Below are 20855 nucleotides of genomic sequence, written 5' to 3'. Positions count from 1 at the left end.
AGATAAATTTCAAAATTCAACATGTCTATAACCAGCCACCCACACAAGACCTCCTTAAAACAGCCAATCCATGAGCAATTTATCTGCTTCAAAGATGGATGATCAAAATAGAACCATCACTGCAAATATTCAAAGATATTCAAGATAAAAGGAGGAAAGAAGCAGAAAAAAACAAATGCCAGACAAACATTCAGCAGAGGGGCTGGCCTGGTGGTGTAGTAGTTAAGCTCGCGCACTCCGCTTTGGTAGGCTGGGGTTCACGGGTTCAGATCCTGGGCATGGACCTATGCACCACTTATCAAGCCATGCTGTGGCAGGTGTCCCACATATAAAGTGGAGAAAGATGGGCATGGATGTTAGCCCAGGGTCAATCTGCCTCAGCAAAAAGAGGAGGATTGGCAATAAATGTTAGCTCAGGGCTAATCTTACTCACCAAGAAAAAAAAAAAAAACGCCCTTAAGTAAGGCCTGGGATCCTCTCTGCCACTGTGGCAAAAAGAAGCTGTTATATAACTACAAAGTTATACGCATAAAAGCACAACACATGTCCAAAGAACATCCCAGAGCATTCCAGTAACAACAGTTTGGAAGCACCTACAGATGTTTTTCATGTTTCTCTTTAATGACTAGTCAAAATCTCCCTAAAAATGAAAGCCCAAAATTACTGCAACCCAGGAATCAAGGACTGAGGATAGTTGTCTCCTTGGCCAACAGCATAACATCTCTGAATCTTGCATTTCCACATGAACTAGTATGAACATGATGATGGTATCACAGAACGGCAAGGTCAGGGTGGTCAGGAAGGTCTGGAAGGTCAGGGTGATGGCCACTCCTGCCCTTGTGCATGACAGCCCAGGCCCCTCGAGGACACAGCAAGGACCCTCCACTCAGATGCTGAGGAGCACCTTAAACTCCACGTGGCCCCAAACAGCTCTTCCCACAGGCTCTCGTCTCAGGCCTAACCCTAGCATCCTCTTGGCTCTTCAGTTTCTAAGCCCACATCTATTACATCAGCAAATCCTGCAGGCTCCAGCTTCAAGATATTTCCAGGACAAAAGTGCTTCTCACTGCCTCCCTGCTCCAACTATCCACATCACGTAGTGGGTAAGGCCCTGGCCTGGCTTTGATCCAGTCATCATGCACTCAGTACATTTCTGCCTCTACCTCAAGACCCCTGCACAGGCTGCTCCCACCACCTTGAACACTCTTCTTGAGAAGAGAGGTGCGCACTGCCCACCCACCTTCCTTCCTATCTAAGAATGCACCCCCACATTCCTGTGCCCTTCCTGTTTTATTTCTCTCCTGAACACTAAGGGCTCTTTGTTTTACCGTGTTTATCGTCAAGCTCCAACTGCAGAATAAGGGCCAAGAAGGCCGAACTCATTGTCCATCTTGTTCACCTCTGTACTCCCAGTTTCTAAAATGGTGCCTGGTGCATAGCTGATGGTCAGTAAACACCTGCTGAACAAATGCTGTCCCCGGGAGCCACTGGGTCAGTTAGCACAGCTCAAACCCCCACCAACGGCCCCTCTTCCAGGCATCGAATCCTTGTTTGTGCTTTCCATAATTTTTCTGTCCTTTTCTCCACTGTAAGGTGTCACTTTCTGTGAAGTCTCCAGCACTCCCTGATTCCTATCAACAAAGAAAAACCAACTCGATTCAAAAATGAGCAAAGAACTTGAATAGACATTTCTCCCAAGAAGATATCTGAATGGTCAACAAGCCCACGAAAAGATGCTCAACATCACTGATCATTAGGGAAATGCAAATCAAAACTACAATGAGAGCCAGCCCCGTGGCTTAGCGGTTAAGTGCTCGCACTCCGATGCTGGCGGCCCGGGTTCAGATCCCGGGCGCACACTGCCGCACCACTTCTCCGGCCATGCTGAGGCCGCGTCCCACATACAGCAACTAGAAGGATGGGCAACTATGACATACAACCATCTACTGGGGCTTTGGGGGAAAAAAATAAATAAATAAATAAAATTATAAAAAAAAAAAAAAACTACAATGAGATACCACCTCACATCTATTAAGACGGCTGCTATCAGAAAACAAGTGTTGACGAAGATGTGAAGAAATTGGAACCCTTGTGCACTGTTAGTGAGAATATAAAATGGGAGAGCCGCTATGGAAACCAGTATGGAGGTTCCTCAAAAAATTAAAAATAGAATAATCATATGATCCAGCAATCCCACTTCTGGGTAGACATCCAAAAGAACTGAAAGCAGAGTCTTGAAGAGATATTTGCACACCCATGTTACACAGCAGTATTACTCACAACAGCTGAAACATGGAAGCAACCTAAATGTCCCTCAACATTTGAATGGATAAGCAAAATGTGGTATATACATACAAAGGAATATTATTCAGCCTTAAAAAGGAAGGAAATTCTGCAATATGCTACAATACGGAGGAACGTTGAGGACATTATGCTATGGCTTATGAAATAAGCCAATCACAGAAGGACAATTACTGTATGATTCCACTTATAGGAGACAGTTAGCATCAGTCAAAATTATAGAGACAGAAAGTAGAGTGCTGGCTGCCAGGGGCTGGAGGAGGGGAGAATGAGGAGTCAGTGTTTAATGGGGACCGAGTTTCAATTTTACAAGAATTATAGGGATGGATGTTGGTAATGACTGCCCAACAATGTAAAAGTATTTAATTTTGCACTGTATTTAATAAATGCACTGAACTGTGCATTTAAAAATGGCTAAAATGGTAAATTTTGGTTATGTGTATTTCATCACAATAAAAAACAAAAACAAAAACAAAAAATAACGTAGACCAAACACCAAAAAAAACCCCCCACAAGAAAAAAACCAAAACAGGTAAATAAGTCTGATAAAACCATGTCTAAAAAACATTACTTTTTGGGGGCGGGCCTGGTGGTGTAGTGGTTAAGTTCATGCACTCTGCTTTGGCAGCACGGGGTTCACAGGTTCTGACCCTGAGTGCAGACCTATGCACCACTTGTCAAGCCATGCTGTGGCGACATCCCACATATAAAGTAGAGGAAGATGGGCATAGATGTCAGCCCAGGGCCAATCTTCCTCAGCAAAAAGAGGAGGATTGGCAACAGATGTTAGCTCAGGGCTAATCTTCCTCACACACACAAAAAATAATAAAAAAAATAACTTTTTGCCTATTAAACTGGAGATTTCATTAAAAATTACGATACGAAATGCTCACAAACCTGAGAGAAATGAGTCTTGCATACGCTGCTGGTAGGGGAATAAAGTGCTTCTGTTGTTTGTGGAGTGCAATTTCACAACATGTATCAAAGACCTCAAAAAACCGTACAATACCTTCCGATGCAGAACCTCCATTTCTAGATATTTATCTAACGGTAACGATCAAGAATGTGTATAAAGATTTATTTCAGAGAAACTGAAAATAGAAAACTCTGTAAGCCATTAAAAACTTTTTAAAGAGTAATTACATAGAAAAATGTTCACAATATGTTAAGTTTAAAAATAGACTACAAAAATGTGTATAGTCTGATTCCAATTTTGTTTAATATATATGAATAGATAAAAGGCTAAAAGGATATTCAGAAAAATGTGAATGGCTGTTCCCTCTGGGTAGTTATCCTCAGTTGTGGGCCATTTAAGATTTTCTATTTTTCACAATGAACGTGTACTACTTGTATAATGGACATTGAATCACTTTTCAGATGAAGTCCCTCTAAAACAAGCAGCATAAGAAACAGTGAGTGACATCTTGGTTGGTCTTCTAGGAGTCAATTCAGCAAGTGGCAGCGTGTACCTCGAGGGCTCTGTGCTCGCTGTGCAGGGAGGGACATCGAGGGGCCTTACCAGAGGACAGCTTCACTCCAGAGAGCTGAGGTGCTGCCAGCGCCAGTGCTAATCCTACTGAACACAGCATTTGTGAAATAGTAAGACAACTTTTTGTTTGTTTGTTTTTGGTGAGGACAATTGGCCCTGAGCTAAGATCCGTTGCCAACCTTCCTCTTTTTGCTTGAGGAAGGTTGCTGCTGCTGAGTCTGTGCCAGTCTTCCTCTATTTTGTATGTGGGACGCCGCCACAGCATGGCTTGATGAGCAGCGTGTAGGTCTGCACCCGGGATCCGAACCTGCAAACCCTAGACCACCAAAGCAGAGCACACAAATTTAACCTCTATGCCACCAGGCTGGCCCACAACTCGCCCCCACCCCAGAGCTGCATTTTTTTAAAAAAATTTTAATTAATTAATTAATTAATTTTGTGAGGAAGATCAGCCCTGAGCTAACATTTGCCAATCCTCCTCTTTTTTTTTTTTTGCTGAGGAAGACTGGCCCTATGCTAACATCCCTGCCCATCTTCCTCCACTTTATACGGGATGCTGCCACAACATGGCTTGCCAAGTGGCGCGCTGGTGTTTGCCCAGGATCCGAACTGGCGAACCCTGGGCTGCCGCAGCGGAGTAAGCACACTTAACCACTTGCACCACCGGGCCGGCCCCACCAAGACAACTTTTTTGAAAAAAACATGTATAAAACACTCTGCATAAGAGAAAATGCAGAATCCTTTCTTTGAAAGAAGAGACATAATTGTAATTCTCCAGTTAGCTTCCTGGAGCATCTTGGTTACTTTCTATATCTAAAAGTGATCAATAACATAGAATTAGCTTTCTTAATATTGAAAATGAATTGTGGCACTGGTATGACCTAGAAATGATCCATAGAAGTGAAGCTTGACGGAGCCCTTGATAAATACTGCACCTTCTAGGTGTGGGGAAGAGAAAGGTGTTGCCTGTTTTGTTCAATGAATGAATGAATGAATGCAGGGGAAGGAATGAGGGTCAGGAAAAATGGCATCAGCAAAGGGTGCCCAGTGGACAGTGACAAGCCCACGGGAACTCAGGTGGGGAGGATATACATTCCAGGACGTGTCAAGTCTTCTCAAAGTCACCGACCCTCCATCCTGCTGAGAATCACCTGAGGACTTGCTCAACAACATGGCATGTTTTAAAGACAACCTTGGCGACCGAATTTGCAGTTAGGTGTGAAAGGCCCATTGGAAGCTGAGAGCACCAGGAGGAGGGCAGCACTGGTGGACAACCTAGCTGGTGGCAGTAATCAGGATAGGTAGGGAGATGGCTCCAATGACAGGCCCCACAACAGGTCTGGCACAGGGCAGCAGCATCTATGGAGGAGCAAGGTTAAGAGAGAGCAGGAAAAAGGCCCCAGAGAAGCCTGGTGGCTGGACAGGAGGGGAAGAGGCAAACACACTGGGAAGTGTTCCTGTGTGGAAGAAGGGGATGTAAAATAGCACAAGTTTCCAGAGCAATCCTACAATATCTAGACAGGGCTAAGATGGGCACATCTCACCACCAGAAAGTCCACGCTAGAAACACCTTAGAGAAACCCACTCACATGCACACAATGACATATACAAGAATGTCTGTAGCAACACTGCTTGTAAGATCCAAATGCTGGAAACAGCCTCAGTGTTGACCAACAGAGCAGGAACGAATTCTGGTATACTGAGAAAGCATCGGAATGAGCCAGCGCTACACGGATCAACACGGGTAGGGAGAACACCAGGGTGTGTGCTGGGCAGCTGAGGGGAGGCCTGCAGAGGACTTTAGGCCTTTCTGGCCTCTGGGAACTGGCCTCACCTGCAATCCACGTGGCCCCAGGAAGAGCGGATGACATTTGCCAATGTCATCCCACCCCCCAGCCACAGGTCCAGATGGGGCACTTCAGCAAAGCTGGTCCTAGACTTGGAACGAGGCACTTCCACATGCCATCAGGTGGCTAAGGGTTGAGATTTAACACTGGGTCCTAACCTGTCCCATGTGGTCAGTCTTTAGGGAGAGAGAGGAGGAAGCTGGCTGCAGAAAGGCAGATGAGTATGCTGGGCATGTGGGAGCCCCGATGAAGAGCTCATCAAGCAAGCATCACCTTTGAGCAGACCATCTACTTGTGGGGAATTGAGCCAAGAATGCAGGCATCTGAAATTTGGGGGAAGGGATGAAAAGAACTGAAGAGGAACCGCAATTCAAAGGCCAAGTCCGTAAAGTAAGTGTATGTTCAGCTCTTCTGGCCTATGAACAAATGACAACAGAACCAAATTGTTTCTGATCAGAAATGGGAGTATTACATGGGTCAGAAGGCGCTCCAGGTTTCTGGCAATGGCACGGGGAGTGGTCACGAGCGCGGGCTCACAACTCTGATGGGCCAGCCACTATCTGTGTCACCTGGGGGCTTACTCCACTCTGCATTCCCATCTCCTGCCGGGGTTGCCAATGATACGAGATAAATCCACCAAGTGCTAGAACTCTTAGGTGCTCAAGAAATGGCGCGATAGGTCAAGATAACCCAACTGGCAAGTTTCATTTCTATGACCCTCTACTGAGATCTTGAAGTAAGTTTGTTATTCTCTTTAATAACAACTGTGGTAATGGGGTTTTTACCGGTATAGAGATCAATAGGATGACATTTCCCTATTTTCCATTTGCTAGCCTAACTTTCTCATCAATCATCACCACTGTATCATCTAACATAGACTGTATACACCAACCTTGCAGGGGCGTGTGTGTGAGTGTTGGGGTTGGGAGGCGAAGCTGGCATTGGGAGCTTTGATACCACAACTGGGTAACTAAGAATAAAAATGCCCACATCTCTGCCTTGTCCCACCCCGCCACATTCCTGGGCATGAGGGTCAAAGAAACAGATTGACTTTCTAAGACAAAATAATAGGTTTCTAAAGCTAGGGCAGAGTCACATAATAGCTGTAAATACTAGAAACACATAAGAGCTTTTGTATAAAGCCTATATTATCCCCAAATTTCAGATGCTGAATTACTAACTTTTTTTTCTGAGATCAGACCAAAATAAGTTCTAAGGCGGCTTATTTGCCATATTTAGGATGTTCATGTGGGAGCAATGACAAACATCTGGCTATGATACTTTCCGGAATTTTGACTATTCCTTCCTGGCCAGAAAGAAAACATTAAGTTTTTACTGGAATAGTAACTTAAAGTCTTCTAGTATGGAACTTCATAACTGAGAATTTGTCCTCCTACCTGTCACATGTTTAAGCTACAGCTTTTAGAATTCTTAAAAAAAGAAAGCAAGCCCACTCTAAAACTTTTGAGTATGTTAAAGAAAAGGGGAATGTGAGCAAACAGATGAACAATAATAAAGAAAACCCTCATGTTCATTAGCACTTGATCTCCACTTGACAGCACAGGCATGGGACACTCACTCCTCTAGGCAAGGCTGCACACACCCAAACTATATCCCAAACCGTCCTTTCAATCAGTAAAAACCACTTTTTCCACAATACTAACTTCCAGATAATAGGAAAGCTATAATTCACATTAATTCCTAAACGTGGTAGTGAATTATCAATTACTGAAGGTATGACTGTTCTAGGTATCTTGCCCTCTAAGGACTAGGGGAAGACCACTCCCTCTGCTGCCCTCAGGGAGAGAGTTTAAACACTTTTCACACCTGACATGGCTTGGAGCTGAAAGCATTTCTACTTCACGACTTTGCACACAGGACAAGGCAAGCTGACATGTGGCTTCCAGATGGTTTCTTTTACGCCTCAGAAAAAAGAATTTCTAGAGCTGAGCCCAGATTTCTATTTTCAAAACCACAGAGTTCATTTAATGAAGTGAAAACAAATCAAGACTTTACCAGATCAAAAAACGGGCCACTGACTGACCTTCAGGTAGCTAAACATCCCATCAATAAATGCCAAACATCACTTAGAAGAAGACACGGCTAAAGCCTACACAAACGGCTCCACTCGGAATTTGTCATCTAGATTTCTCTCTCTTTCTATGCACCACTACAATAAATGCCCTTCCACACAAAAAGAACTATTTTAATTTAATTAGTAATCAATATAAAGAACCACAAAGTGTATCTTACCTTCATTATCCTACAAAATCCTAGTAAGCATAAATTTGTTGTGGCAAATAATCTAAATGGATGAGGGTAATCATAGATATTGGTAGCTATTACTTACAAATGAGATAAATATTGACAGTGTCAATAAAAGGTCCTAGTTCCATAAATTTACATGACAACTCTAAATGAAATTTTAACATGTTTAAAAAAATTTTACAAGTAAGCTTCTGTTCTTTGCCAGCTTCATTTCCCTAGGTGCATAGGTTCCCTATGGCCAGCCCTCAGCTGTGCTTTCTCTGTGGTCTTCACAACCTTGGTATGTAGAAACGTTCATTCCCTATGTGGTAACTGGGCTAACAAGAGGGTTGACTTCAAAATTACTCACTATCTATCTACCCCCGAAGATAACTTTTTAATGGTACAATTCTCATACTTCTGGCTCAAAACCTTCCCTTCTTTAGCCATTAAAAATACCTTTAAAAAAAAATGCAAGATACGACAATGGATTTTAATGTAACAAAATATGAAGACTTCAAGAATTCTACATTTCAACCAACTTTTAAGAAATCACCACTTGTCAAGTTTTGATGTGGCTCCAAAGGAGAATTTCCATAATTATCTGAAAATGCTACTAAAATACTGTTCTCTTCTACAACTACATATCTGTGTCAGCATGAATTTTCTTCATATACTCAACCAAAACAATATATTGCAACAGACTGAATGCACAAACAGATGGGAGAATTTAGCTGTCTTCTACTAAACCAGATGTTAAAGACATTTACAAAAATGTGAAACAATGCCACTCTTCTTAACTATTTTTTGTTTGGAAAAATATATTTACAGTAACATGTATTGGGTTTAACATTTTTAAATTAACAAATACGTTAATCTTTAAAAAAAATACCTTTTAAAATTTCATCTCAAACCACAATGAGATAACACTTCACGTCCACTAGCTTAATAGTCAGATAATAATAAGTGTAGGTGAGAATGTGGAGAAACTGGAATCCTCATAACATTGCTGGTGGAATGTAAAATGGTACAGCCACTTTGGAAAACAGTTTGTCAGTTCCTCAAACAATTAAACACAGAATTACCATATGACCCAGCAATTCCACTCCTAGGTATATACTCAAGAGAAATAAAGACATATGTTCACACAAAAACTTGTAAACGAATGTTTATAGCAGCATAATTCATAATAGCCAAAAGGTAGAATGTCTATCAGCTGATCAATGAATAAACAAAATGTGGTATATCCATACACTGGAGTATTATTTGGCCATAACAAGGAAAGTAGTACTGATACATTCTACAACGTGGATGAACCTCTGAAACATTATGCTAAGGGAAAGAAGCCAGTCACAAAAGACCACATATAATTCCACTCGTATGAAACATCCAAAACAGTAAAATCTACAGAGAGTAGATTATTGTTTGCTTAGAGCTGAGGGGAGAAGGGATGGAGGATAGGGAGGTGATATAAAGGCTGTGAGGTTTCTTTTTGAGTGATGGAAATGTTCTGAAATTGAATCTGTGAATACACTAAAAACCACTGAATTGCATACTTTTTTGGGGCGGGAGGCAGTGGAAGATTAGCCCTGGGCTAACATCCATTGCCAATCTCCCTCTTTTTGCTGAGGAAGATCGGCCCTGGGCTAACATCCATGCCCATCTTCCTCTACTTTACATGGGACGCCACCACAGCATGGCTTGACAAGCGGTGTGTTGGTGCACGCCCAGGATCCAAACCTGCGAACCTCGGGCCGCCAAAGCGGAGCGCACGCACTTAACTGCTACGCCACTGGGCCAGCACCATGAATTGCACACTTTAAAAGGGTGAATTGTATGGTTGTGAAATTATATTTTGATAAAGTTGTTAAAAATTTCAATTCAACTTCACCCTTCAACACTATTCAACACTGTTTGAAAAAGAGCAGACTCTAGCTTCTGGCTTCAAACCATCTTGACTTATGGACAGCAAGAATTAAACAGCGCTTGTTATCTAGATCTAGAAAGAACGAGCCAGAACAAAATACTCCCCAGTACCCAATCAACTCCACCAGCTTCTCTGTCAGCAGTTTTAGCTCTAGAAATATCTGACATTATTGCAGCAGTTTGTACTGACAGAAAACAAAGTTCATTTGCACACTCTGGGAGATACAAATAAAACTAGAGACTTGCAGAGCTCATCTTGCTGAAAAAAATATAATAAGGAGAGTGAAGGCTGTCTTCCTTGTTGAAGACAAACATGAAATAATTAATCACCGACTCTGATGGAAGGACAGATATGAGCACGACCAGAGAGGTTTGCAGGACAAGTTGCTCTGTATTTTCACTGACGCAAAACATAAGCATTTCAAAAATAACTAAATGTCAAATTCTTCTCTAAGTAAAAATGGTCCCTTACATATAAACCTTCAATACCAACAGGTGGATTCTACACAAGCCCACACCATGCCAGTGTTTTGTAATTATCTGTATGCAGAAGCCACTGTTTTCCAAGGTAATATCAGCACATCAACCCTGCAAGTTTACAGACACTACTGCTTAAGACTTAAGTAAAAAAAAAACCCAAATAAGCAGACAATAAGATAGATGTAGACGGCCAAAAAACCCAAAACGAACAAAACTAAAAACACTTGAATCCCTGAGGTCAGAAGACATTGCAATGGGGAAAAAATTTATAACACTCTTAAAGAAAGCATGTTAATCCAATCTAATTTTTTATTTTGTTCATTCAATACATATTTACCAAGCAAGGCACTCTTCCAAACACTGAAGACACAGCAGTGGATCGAATAAAGCCTTGCCTGCTGGAACTTGCCTTTCAGGAGGAGAGAGACCACAGGTAAGCTCTGGGACAGGGAGTGTCTTCACTAAGACTCCCCTTTTGTGCTGCCAACTGAGACCCACTCAGCCAGGGATCTCACTGCTCTGGACACTTACTGCCCTGCACTCCGAGTCTATAGCATTCTACAGATCCAACAGCAACAATCTGTGTCTCTAGTTCAAATAGAAAGGGCGGGGAGGGTGAGGGGGTAGACAGAGAAGATCAGTGGATAAGTGATGGTGGAACAGTGATGGGAGGCCCAGGTAGGCAACCAGCCTTGATCTTTGGATCTTTTGAATCTTTGGAGCTGTGGCCTATGGGAGATACTGGGGAGAAAGGAGAAGGAGAAACCTGCCTTCTTGGACCAAATGCTTCCAGAGGGCTATGGGGGAAGCACTTCCTGGAGAAGGCTGCTCTGCTTGCTTGGGGCAGGCCCCACGAAGCATGTCATCTGGCACATCAGACCAGCCCATTGACACCAGATACTAGAGCTTCGCAGAGACAGTCTTCTTTCCAGAGACTGCATTCCTGATCCACACTGGCAACAGCTGTTGTGGTAGACTGCAAACAATGGCCACAAATTCCTTGGCACTCCCCCATCAAGGTGGTTCTACTTCTCTACTCCTTGAGTCTAGGTTGGCCTGGTAGCTTGTTTTGATCAGTAAAACCTGGAGGAATGTATGAATTCCAAGCCTAGACCTCAAGAGACTACACAGCTTCCACTTCTGAGAACGTTTCCATCAACATGCAAACAGGACCAAGCTAACTCACTGGAGGGTGAGATTCTGCATGGAGAGAGGTTCTAGTTGTGGCCCCAGACATGTGAGTAAGGCCATCCTAGACCACCCAGCCCCTCTAAGCCAGCCTAGACCAGAAGAACCTCTAAGCCAACACTCAGACATGCAGGAAATATTATTATATATTTGTTGTTTTAAGCTACTAAATTTTGGGGTGGTTTGTTACTTAGCAAAGCTAACTGACACAGTTGTGGAGGACAGAGTACTTGGAAGCAGAATACAACTAACTTACAAAAAAAATATTGAATTTTAACTCCTTCTAAAAGGTATGCTTCAGTGGGTAACACAACTTAAAAAGTACCCTACTCAACTCAGGACATGCAACAGCAATTTTATTCTTTAATTTCTGGTAACTCTGCCAGGTATATCAAAATACCAAACATGATGTTATATTTGATTAATAGAAACAATAATCTCAACTTATTAAAACTTTGACAAGCTCTAAATATTTTGAAACCTTTACAAAATGCTATCTTTGATTTCCTTAAGTATAAAATGACCCGGATACTTAGTAAAAGTGAATTTCTCAGAGAAGGATTACATCGTATTTATGACTCAACAATAAATGTGTGATTTTTCTTTCTTGGTCCTAGTTTTAGTTGATAAAGTCCATTATGCAGGACAAAAAAAAAAAAAGATGCTCTAAAAGTAAATTCTAAATAGTGCAATTCTTTTCTTCCTTCCTTCCTTCTTTCCTTGCTTTCTAGTCTTTCTTTTAAAAATTTTGAAACTGTTTTAGGCCTAGACTGTAGCAAGTGTGTTTATCATAGGATGGCTACATGGAAATTCTTCCAAACATTTGGCTGGAAGATTTGGGAGCCCAACTAAATTCCCAGACCTTTAACCTATTTCCTACAGGTGATTCATCAAAGAGTACCATGGTGAGACAGGATATGTTGTCAAAGAGAAGAGAAGCCATAGCTAAGCACCAGCTCTCCAGGGTTCAAAGGTTGCCTGTTTCAGACTACCTTTCCTGCAAAGCGTGCCTCTTGCAACAGAGGAGTGACTTGGGAAGTTGGACAGACAGGTCCTACCAGTTTCAATGAGCAATGCCTTGATAAAATGATATTTGATTTCCTCCTCAAATAAGACCTTCAAAGAAGCATTCAGGGTCCCTTGAGTTCAGACACTAGGAATCTAGGCACTAGACACTTGCCATCAAACACTCAAGCAAGAGAGGCTGGTGTGCCCTGGGCTCCACGCAAGAGGACAGCTGGAGGGTGCTCCTACCAGCCCCCCTGCTAGCCCCTCCCTTGCATCCTCCCTCCCTCCCCTCACTGCGCTCACCTTCTCTTTTTCATACAATGCATTCTACAATTAGGCACCGCCAGAGCCTACAGGAGGTTTCCTTTAGGCCTCTTCACAGCCTGGCCCACAGTTCAATAACCTTTTTATTTTCTCTGCAGCATCTTGACATCTTTGCAGAAATCTCCAAGCACAAATAAACCTCCTGTTCAAGTTTACGTTCATTCTCTTGTCCTTACTTTTGTGACATGAAGAGCAGGAAAAACTTCTAAAGATATTACTTTAAACCAATATGAAAATATTAGAAAAAACAGAATATATTTATGCATTACATATGAAAGTAAATAATTTTTAAGAAGAACATTCAGATGCTGGCCTGGTGGCGTAGTGGTTAAGTTTGTGCGCTCCGCTTTGGCAGCCCAGGGTTCATGGGTTCAGATCCTGGGCACGGACATACACACCACCCCTCAAGCCATGCTGTGGTGGCATCCCACATACAAAGTAGGGGAAGATTGGCACAGATGTTAGCTCAGGGCTAATCTTCCTCACCAAAATAAAAAAAAAAAGAAAAAAGAAAAAAGAACATTCATCCTAATGCCATTTAGAAAATCAGAAAAAATGTTTTCTAATGTATTACATAGGTCTAAAGAATGTTACTTAAATACATATATATACTTAAAGATATATACTTAAAAATATATACATACATATATAAGCTTAAATATATATATATATATTTGCTATATTCAATTCTTTTTGCTAACATTATCACTGCAATCTATTATTAGGGAATTTTGAAAATAAAAATTTTATTATTGCTGACCTAGAAAAACAAGTTCTACATTACTAACACTGTGCAGCACCTCCTCATGCTAGCTCTTTGCATGGTGAGTGGTCAGTCTTCACCCCAGCCACCCTGATAAGAGGGGGACTATGATTAACCCCACATTTCAGATGAGGAAGCTGACATGTGGTTAGGCTAAGTGACACCCCCTCATCCAGGTAGCCAGCGGCTAACCTGGGGAGATCTGGGTGGAGGCAGTATGGTTTCAGTTTGTGCTCCACAGCACTCAGCCCAGCCTCTCAAAAGTGAAGAATGGCAAGACCAATTATATCAGGATTTTAAAGGAAACTCAGGAGAACACCACTGTCCAAACTAGAAGGAGAAACCCAGACTCACCGCTTCCAAGAATTTTATTGTGTGTTACCAAAGCCGCTCTTGGCCAAAATGATAAATAGGCAAAGTCCAACCAGTAAAATGGAATTTGGTACATAACACTTGACTTTTAGAAAATACAAGGCAACATGCCTCAAAAATCACACTTCTTACCTCAATGTCAAATATTTCCACGGTATTGTCCAGCAGCTTCACTCTGACATGAAGGTGCTTCTCCTGCATTCTGGCCGATGTCCAAGCCGTTGCTGCCGAGAGAGACTGCCCAGGCTCGAGGGTGCTAACTCCTGCAGGGGTCTGGGTGCCCAAGCGTATCCCTGGAGTCTGCAGGACTCTGTATGTTCCTTCTATCTCCCCCATTCTTCACCCGCTAGGAGTGACGAACACGCTAAAACAAAAAAACCCCAAAGAATTATCACCAGTTATTTTGATTTTAAAACAATGTAAAAAAATATATATCAGGTATACAGGAATTCTCTGCACTATTTTTGCAACTTCTAGGAGCCTTAAATTACATCAAAATAGTTAAAAAATATTATCTTCTACTCATAAGGTGGATGGGTGGTACATAAAATCATAACAAGCATCACCCCCAATAACAATATTTCCCGGGTGCTTCTGTGAGCCAGCTAGTGTATTAACTCATTTAACCCATAAAACCTTATAAAGGAGCCACATCATCACGACTCACTTGGTCGAGGGCAAAAGAGGCCAGCACTGCCCGCATCTCTCTCAGGCTGCCTAGAGTCCCCCCGCACACCCTCCCTCCACCAGCCCAAATATTCACTGTGCTGACCGTACATTGCAAGTGCTGGACGGCGCGTTTCAGCAAAGGTAAACGGGTACCACACAGCATAGCACCAACGTGTCAGGTAGCATGTAGCAGGTCTCTCCTCTCTACTGAGCGGGTGGGGAAAATGCCAACAACAGGAAGTGAAGAGAGCTAGGCTTGTCTTTGCCAGCTTTGCACTCCTTCCTCTTTCTAAGCTGTATCTCACCAGGCTTCAGTGGGTGCCACCAGTGGTTCGCGAAGTAATTTCAGACATGGCACTGATGACAGCCTGGGCGACTGTCATGAGGACCACGTACCTGGTATCAGGAGGCACCTCGTGGGCCAGGCCCTTCCCAGCACCGACCTTACCCAGTGCTCCAATAACCTTGTTATCATCACCATCCACTGCCACTTAACAGATGACAGCGAGGGGCCCAGTGAGGCACCTGTGCCCTTTTCAGTCTTCCTTGTCTGCCAAGGGAAAGGTCTCTGGCTTTCACCTATCAAACTGAATAGGGCTAATCACTTCGTTGTTTTTAAAAATGAAAGAACAGGCTAAGTATCAGTTAGAATCTAATAATACTAGGTTGCTTTAATTGCATTTATTAATATAGCTACCTTCTATTTATGGCAAATTTCCTTTTAAAATATATATATTTACGTTTGAAAATCAATTTAAAGAAAAATACTTAGTAAAACAAAGTATGGCAAAAATAAATGCCAGATGTTTAATCCAGAAAGAAAGCAGCTGCTGTAAAAATTATTTTATTTCACTTAATCCTCTTCAAAAAGTCACCTACTAATTTGCAGTACAGTTTTTGAGACTCAGTCTCACTGAGTCCCTAGGCTGCTCCCCTGCTAACTTAACTGTTCCGAGGAACCTGGCCCTCTCCTCATTTTCACGCTCATTTTGTTGTCAAGCGAACCAGCTCTTGAACTTTCTGTTGAATTAAGTTCTAAAAGCTTCTCTGTGACCCACTGCCAAGCAACTCCTATTGTACACTTACCCCACCCAGCAGAGACAACCTTCCTACCCACCCGGGCAAGAATTCTCATGTGGAAAATGAGAAAGCTAAAACCTCTGGGAAAAGTGAGTTAAATAATGAGACTGAGGGCCGGCCCCATGGCTTAGTGGTTAAGTGCGCGCGCTCCGCTGCTGGTGGCCCCGGTTCGGATCCCCGGCGCGCACCGACGCACTGCTTCTCCGGCCATGCTGAGGCCGCGTCCCACATACAGCAACTAGAAGGATGTGCAGCTATGACATACAATTATCTACTGGGGCTTTGGGGAAAAAATAAATAAATAAAATTATTTAAAAAAAAAAAAATAATGAGACCGAGTGTCATTTTGCGAAATCTGTCTCCTGTCCCACTCCCTTCATGGACGGGCACATTTATTACCTGAGCCACACCTATCTTCTTCAGAATTCCTCTCCAAATTGTATGCCCCTTGCGGGCAGGAACTAAATTCTTACTGCAAATGCTGGCTAAGTATTTACTTAATTAATGTCCGTGGCATCAAAGACCTCGAACTGCCTCCTCATGCTACGCGCCGTACAGACGACAGTAACAAAAGACAAAGACTATGGTCACAAACAGAACAACACTCTAGAAAAGCACTGTTTTCACGCCGCTAATATTAAACATGAGATATATGAGGTTCTGAGAACCATAAATATGAGCTTTTTCATTTCAATTTCACAAGTTTGAGTAGTTAATGCAAAAGTGAGAAGATGTAAACGAAGAAGATCTCCCCCTTAAGGAGTCTCTAGTGTGAAAACAGGTGAAAGAAAGTTCTTGGTCAGTCATGACATTTACTTAACACTGAACCACCAAGAGTAGTTCTTCTAAAACAAGTTATAGGATGTTTTATTTTGGGCATCAAAGCGATGCTTCCCCTTTTAAGTAAAGCTATAATTCTGAAAACATATATACAACCAAAAAACATTTTTAGAAGTCACTTCTCCTATTTATTTCACTGTGTAATTCTCATTTTTATTTTTTCCTAATTTTAGATGGAAAAAACTTCCTCAGGTTCTTTCTCTTCTACTCATTATAAGAAAGTCATGTCTAAACACACACTTCTAAAAAAAATAGGCAAGACTAACCTTTAGCGTCTAGAGGGGCACTTTCGGGTGAGAAAACCATAAGAACATGCAAGGAGGTGATTACTAGAAAAGTCAGGGTAGTGGTCCTTCTTGGTGGGAGGCGGGGTCTGTCCCTGGGATGGGGTACAGGGAAGGGGTCTCTGGTGTGGCCGGCACAGTTCTATTGCTTGACCGGGACAGTGTTCACCTTATAATTCATTAAGCGGTATATTTGATTCGTGTGGTTTTTCTATATACCTGTGTTTTGTAATAAAAATATACTTAAAACAGCACATTTTAAATTTAACATTGTTTCATCTCTCATACGTACAAAAGACATATTAGACAAATGAAAAACACTTTTCCCACCTCAAGGAATACTAAAACATGGCTCATGAGAGGAAACTTTTGCAGCTTTGTACACCTTCTGAGCAGCAAACTTACACCCTAGTTATTTTCATCTAGTTCAAAGTAAAACATCAATATGGCTTAAGCTGAGACTCAGGGCCACAAGATGCTCTCATTCTGGAGGTTCATCTGAGGAAGACAAATTCACTTAAGAGGAAATGATCCCATGAGGTATACTGCAGCTGATATTCCAAAGAAAAGTCTGTTGGCTATTACACAACAGTAATGTGACATATACCACCCATTTAATAATTACTCTGCTTTAAGTTCAAGAAAGCTTAGAAAGTAATAGGCCGGCCCCGTGGCTTAGCGGTTAAGTGCGCGCGCTCCGCTGCTGGCGGCCCCGGTTCGGATCCCGGGCGTGCACCGACATACCGCTTGTCTGGCCATGCTGAGGCCGCGTCCCACATACAGCAACTAGAAGGATGTGCAGCTATGACATACAACTATCTACTGGGGCTTTGGGGGAAAAAATAAATAAATAAATAAAATTATAAAAAAAAAAAAACAACAGAAAATTGATATGTAACCCCAATGCTGTGAATATTAGTTAACCTTAGTCTCAAAGTCTATCCATCTATTTTAGAACAAGCAGCATAATTGGACACTTCCTGTAGAAATGTGCTACCATCTGATTAGTTCCTCCAGCATGACAAGGGGAAAAAAAATGAAAGGAAAAATGTATGCACAGAATCTGTTTTACATAAATGACGACCTAACAGAAATTACTTTGTTTTGCTTTGTGTGCTTATAAATAAATACTAAAAAGGCAAGAAAATGGAAGCCAGACTAGGAAGAGCAAGATCACTAACAGCCCTTGACACACCAAGTGTTGTGTAGTCCTGGGAGCCCAAGGTCAGATGTTAGCCCCTGCTCACTTCTCTGCTGCTGCCAGAGAACCTTTCCAGGAATCCAGAGGGTAGTAGTGGTGTAAAGAATCAGGGACCTACGGGGACTCCAGTTTATTTTCCCATCTTCTTTCTACGTGAATGAAAAGCTTTGAGTCTTCATTCCTGAAAATATTTCTGGTGGCTGGATACAATTTCCACTACTGACATTTAGTGCTACTTACTTTAAACTCGGCTCCTATGTGTATACTCTCATTTAAGAAAAATTTAAAAAACCACCTCGTGACATATCATTTCCATCTTGAAGTTGGAAAAATTTGGCTCAAAAGTCTGCCAAGGCTTTGGGTGATGATGTGTCAATGTAGGTTTGTAACAAATGTACCACTCCGGGGGTACGTTGATAATGGGGGAGGCTGTGCGTGTGGGAGCAGGGGGCAAATGGGAAATCTCTGTATCTTCCACTCAATTTTGCTGTGAACTTAAAACTGCTCCAAAAAGATAAAGTCTATTAAAAAAAAAAAAAGGTCTCATGGAAAGAACACATAACTCAGAAGTGACAGAGCCAGGACTCCAGCCCAGCCCATACTTGGCCACCAAGCCTCCTCCCACTCTGCTGGAAAATCAGCACATGGCTCCCCAGACAAAAGCACAGTCTACTGTCCGCAGTAAAGGGAGTTGGCTAAAATTTCTGTCATGCAAAAAAGAAATCCACCTTCCTTGAAATATTTTTGGTTGCCTCTTTCAGGAAGATCAAAGAACATCCTTATACACTGACTAAGAAAGCAGCATATGGCACTTATCATTTTCACCACACTTGTCTAATATGCCTAAAATCCACAGCAGCGTTAGGAATGAACTTGCATTGCTGATGATATTCATACGGAATTCTCACCTACTTCCTTGACCCTGGGCTGCATTACCTCCTTACTACAGTGTAGTAAGAGATGGATCCTTTTTTATTCCCCTTCTAAAAGCATGACTGCTATTTTTTAGAATAAGCAGCTAAGTAATTCAATCAACGTAAGGAACTGGAGAAAAAAATGTCAGAACTTGTACAGCAAGGCAAGAACGCAAAGAGCTGATGAGAAACAGCTGGTCAGATGGAGGGCAGGCGGGGGCATCCACACCCGCGTGAACATGCACTGCCTGCACAAACACACCTCCTCCCCAGAATACAGCTCCGCTGTCCCCTGGTGCTCCAGGATGCTACATCACCCCATGCAATGCTGTCCTTCAAACACCAGGAAGGGCAGAGAGCAACCTCAAAAACCTCTGGGGTTACAAGGGCAGCTCACAAAAACAAAAAGGTGTCTACCAAGCTGTGATAAAAAGGGCCAAGTAAAAAAGCAGGCACTCATGGGAAACGAGGAAGGATACAGCAGTAGCTGGGAGGTGGGGGGTGGGATGGAAATCTGGAGGCAGCACACTTGGGATCTAATTCCAACTTTGCCATGAATAAGCTGGTCAGTTCACCACTCGCAGCCCCAGTTTTTATTCTGGAAAATGACAGTGGGAGGGAAGGGCTAATCATCTCCTTTTCAACTCTAAGAATTCGTGATTCTGTGATAAGACAGCTCAATGTGAAAACAAAATGAAAAGAGACATGTTCTTGATTCCAACTAATTTATAGTATTTAGTAGCCAAAAATTAAATAAACCTCATAAAATCATGTTATCCTAGCCTTCCTACCTCACCATTTGAAACAGTGGCTAAATGTCTGTAAGAAAAGGAAGATCGCCTTCAGACAAATTCAACACCACAATATAAACAGATTATTGGTCCCAAGAGATGACTTTGGACATAACCAATATGCAAACCTTACAATTGTACTTTTACTCCCTAGGTTTTTTAAAGAATTGCTTGAGGGGCCGGCCCAGTGCCATAGTGGTTAAGCTCATGTGCTCTGCTTCCACGGCCTGGGGTTCGTGGGTTCGAATCCCAGGCGTGGACCTACACACCTCTCCATGCTGTGGCAGCATCCCATATACAAAATGGAGGAAGATTGGCACAGACGTTAGCTCAGAGCTAATCTTCCTCAGCAAAAAGAGGAAGATTGGCAACAGATGTTAGCTCAGGGCCAATCTTCCTCACCAAAAAAAGAAAAAGAACCAGAACTGCCTAAAACACTAAACAGATGTCAATATTTTAGACCTTCTATCATCAGGTATTCTGACTTTATGTTAAATAAAATTCTGAAAAATAAAGTTTTAAAAGCTGAAATGAATCTGGATAATTGACTGATTCTCAACACTTCTTGTTTTTGGTATGAAGCCGCCCAATTGAACACTAAAATCTTCACAGACAAAAGCAGGAAGATCTTGACATGCTCCTTTGGTGTGAAGGTGAATAGAAGCAGGGTGCAAAAGCAGGTGCATGGCACATTTACTTTTATTAAAAGAGGAGGAATATAAACATATTCGTTTGCTTATATTTAAACAACAGCAATAGAAGGATAAACCAAAAACTAATGAAAACAGTTACCTATGAGGGGGCACTGAAAAGACAGCGCTGGAAACTGTACTTCTTCTAACAGACTGTGTTTAGTCGTGTTGATGTGGGAACGTTGTAAATGTTTTTACATGATTAGAAAGCAAAACTAAATCAGCATTTTAGAAAAGCAAGCCCTAAAAACTCAAGCACAATGAAACAAATGATCCTAACTGTCCATTAGTACACAGGCTAAACTACAAAGAGAGGTACTTCAAAACTCAGTAACTTCTTTATACATCACTAGTGAAGTACATCCTAAAGATTAAAAAGACTACAAGTAAAACCAGAAAGTGGCCTATGCAGGAAAAATGACCTAATTTCTTCAATAAC

The 20855-nt window shown here is 42.1% G+C and overlaps 1 protein-coding gene across 5 annotated transcripts in view; it reads right to left on the bottom strand.

Moving 5' to 3' along the window:
• FARP2 (FERM, ARH/RhoGEF and pleckstrin domain protein 2) overlaps positions 1-20855 on the bottom strand; it is a 110636-nt gene that overhangs the window by 81209 nt on the left and 8572 nt on the right. For 4 of the 5 annotated variants that reach the window (XM_058533374.1, XM_058533373.1, XM_058533376.1 and 1 more), the window contains exon 2: positions 14078-14309. In XM_058533374.1, coding sequence (XP_058389357.1) covers positions 14078-14281 — 204 coding nt within the window. In that variant the 5' untranslated portion in view covers positions 14282-14309. Of the gene's footprint in view, positions 1-14077; positions 14310-14722; positions 15221-20855 lie in introns of those variants that run through there. The other variant, XM_058533375.1, reaches the window with a different exon arrangement.

This window comes from Diceros bicornis, chromosome 37 (assembly GCF_020826845.1).
Source record: "Diceros bicornis minor isolate mBicDic1 chromosome 37, mDicBic1.mat.cur, whole genome shotgun sequence".
NCBI classification, from domain to species: Eukaryota; Metazoa; Chordata; class Mammalia; order Perissodactyla; family Rhinocerotidae; genus Diceros; species Diceros bicornis.
This window is presented reverse-complemented; position numbering and strand designations above follow the sequence as displayed.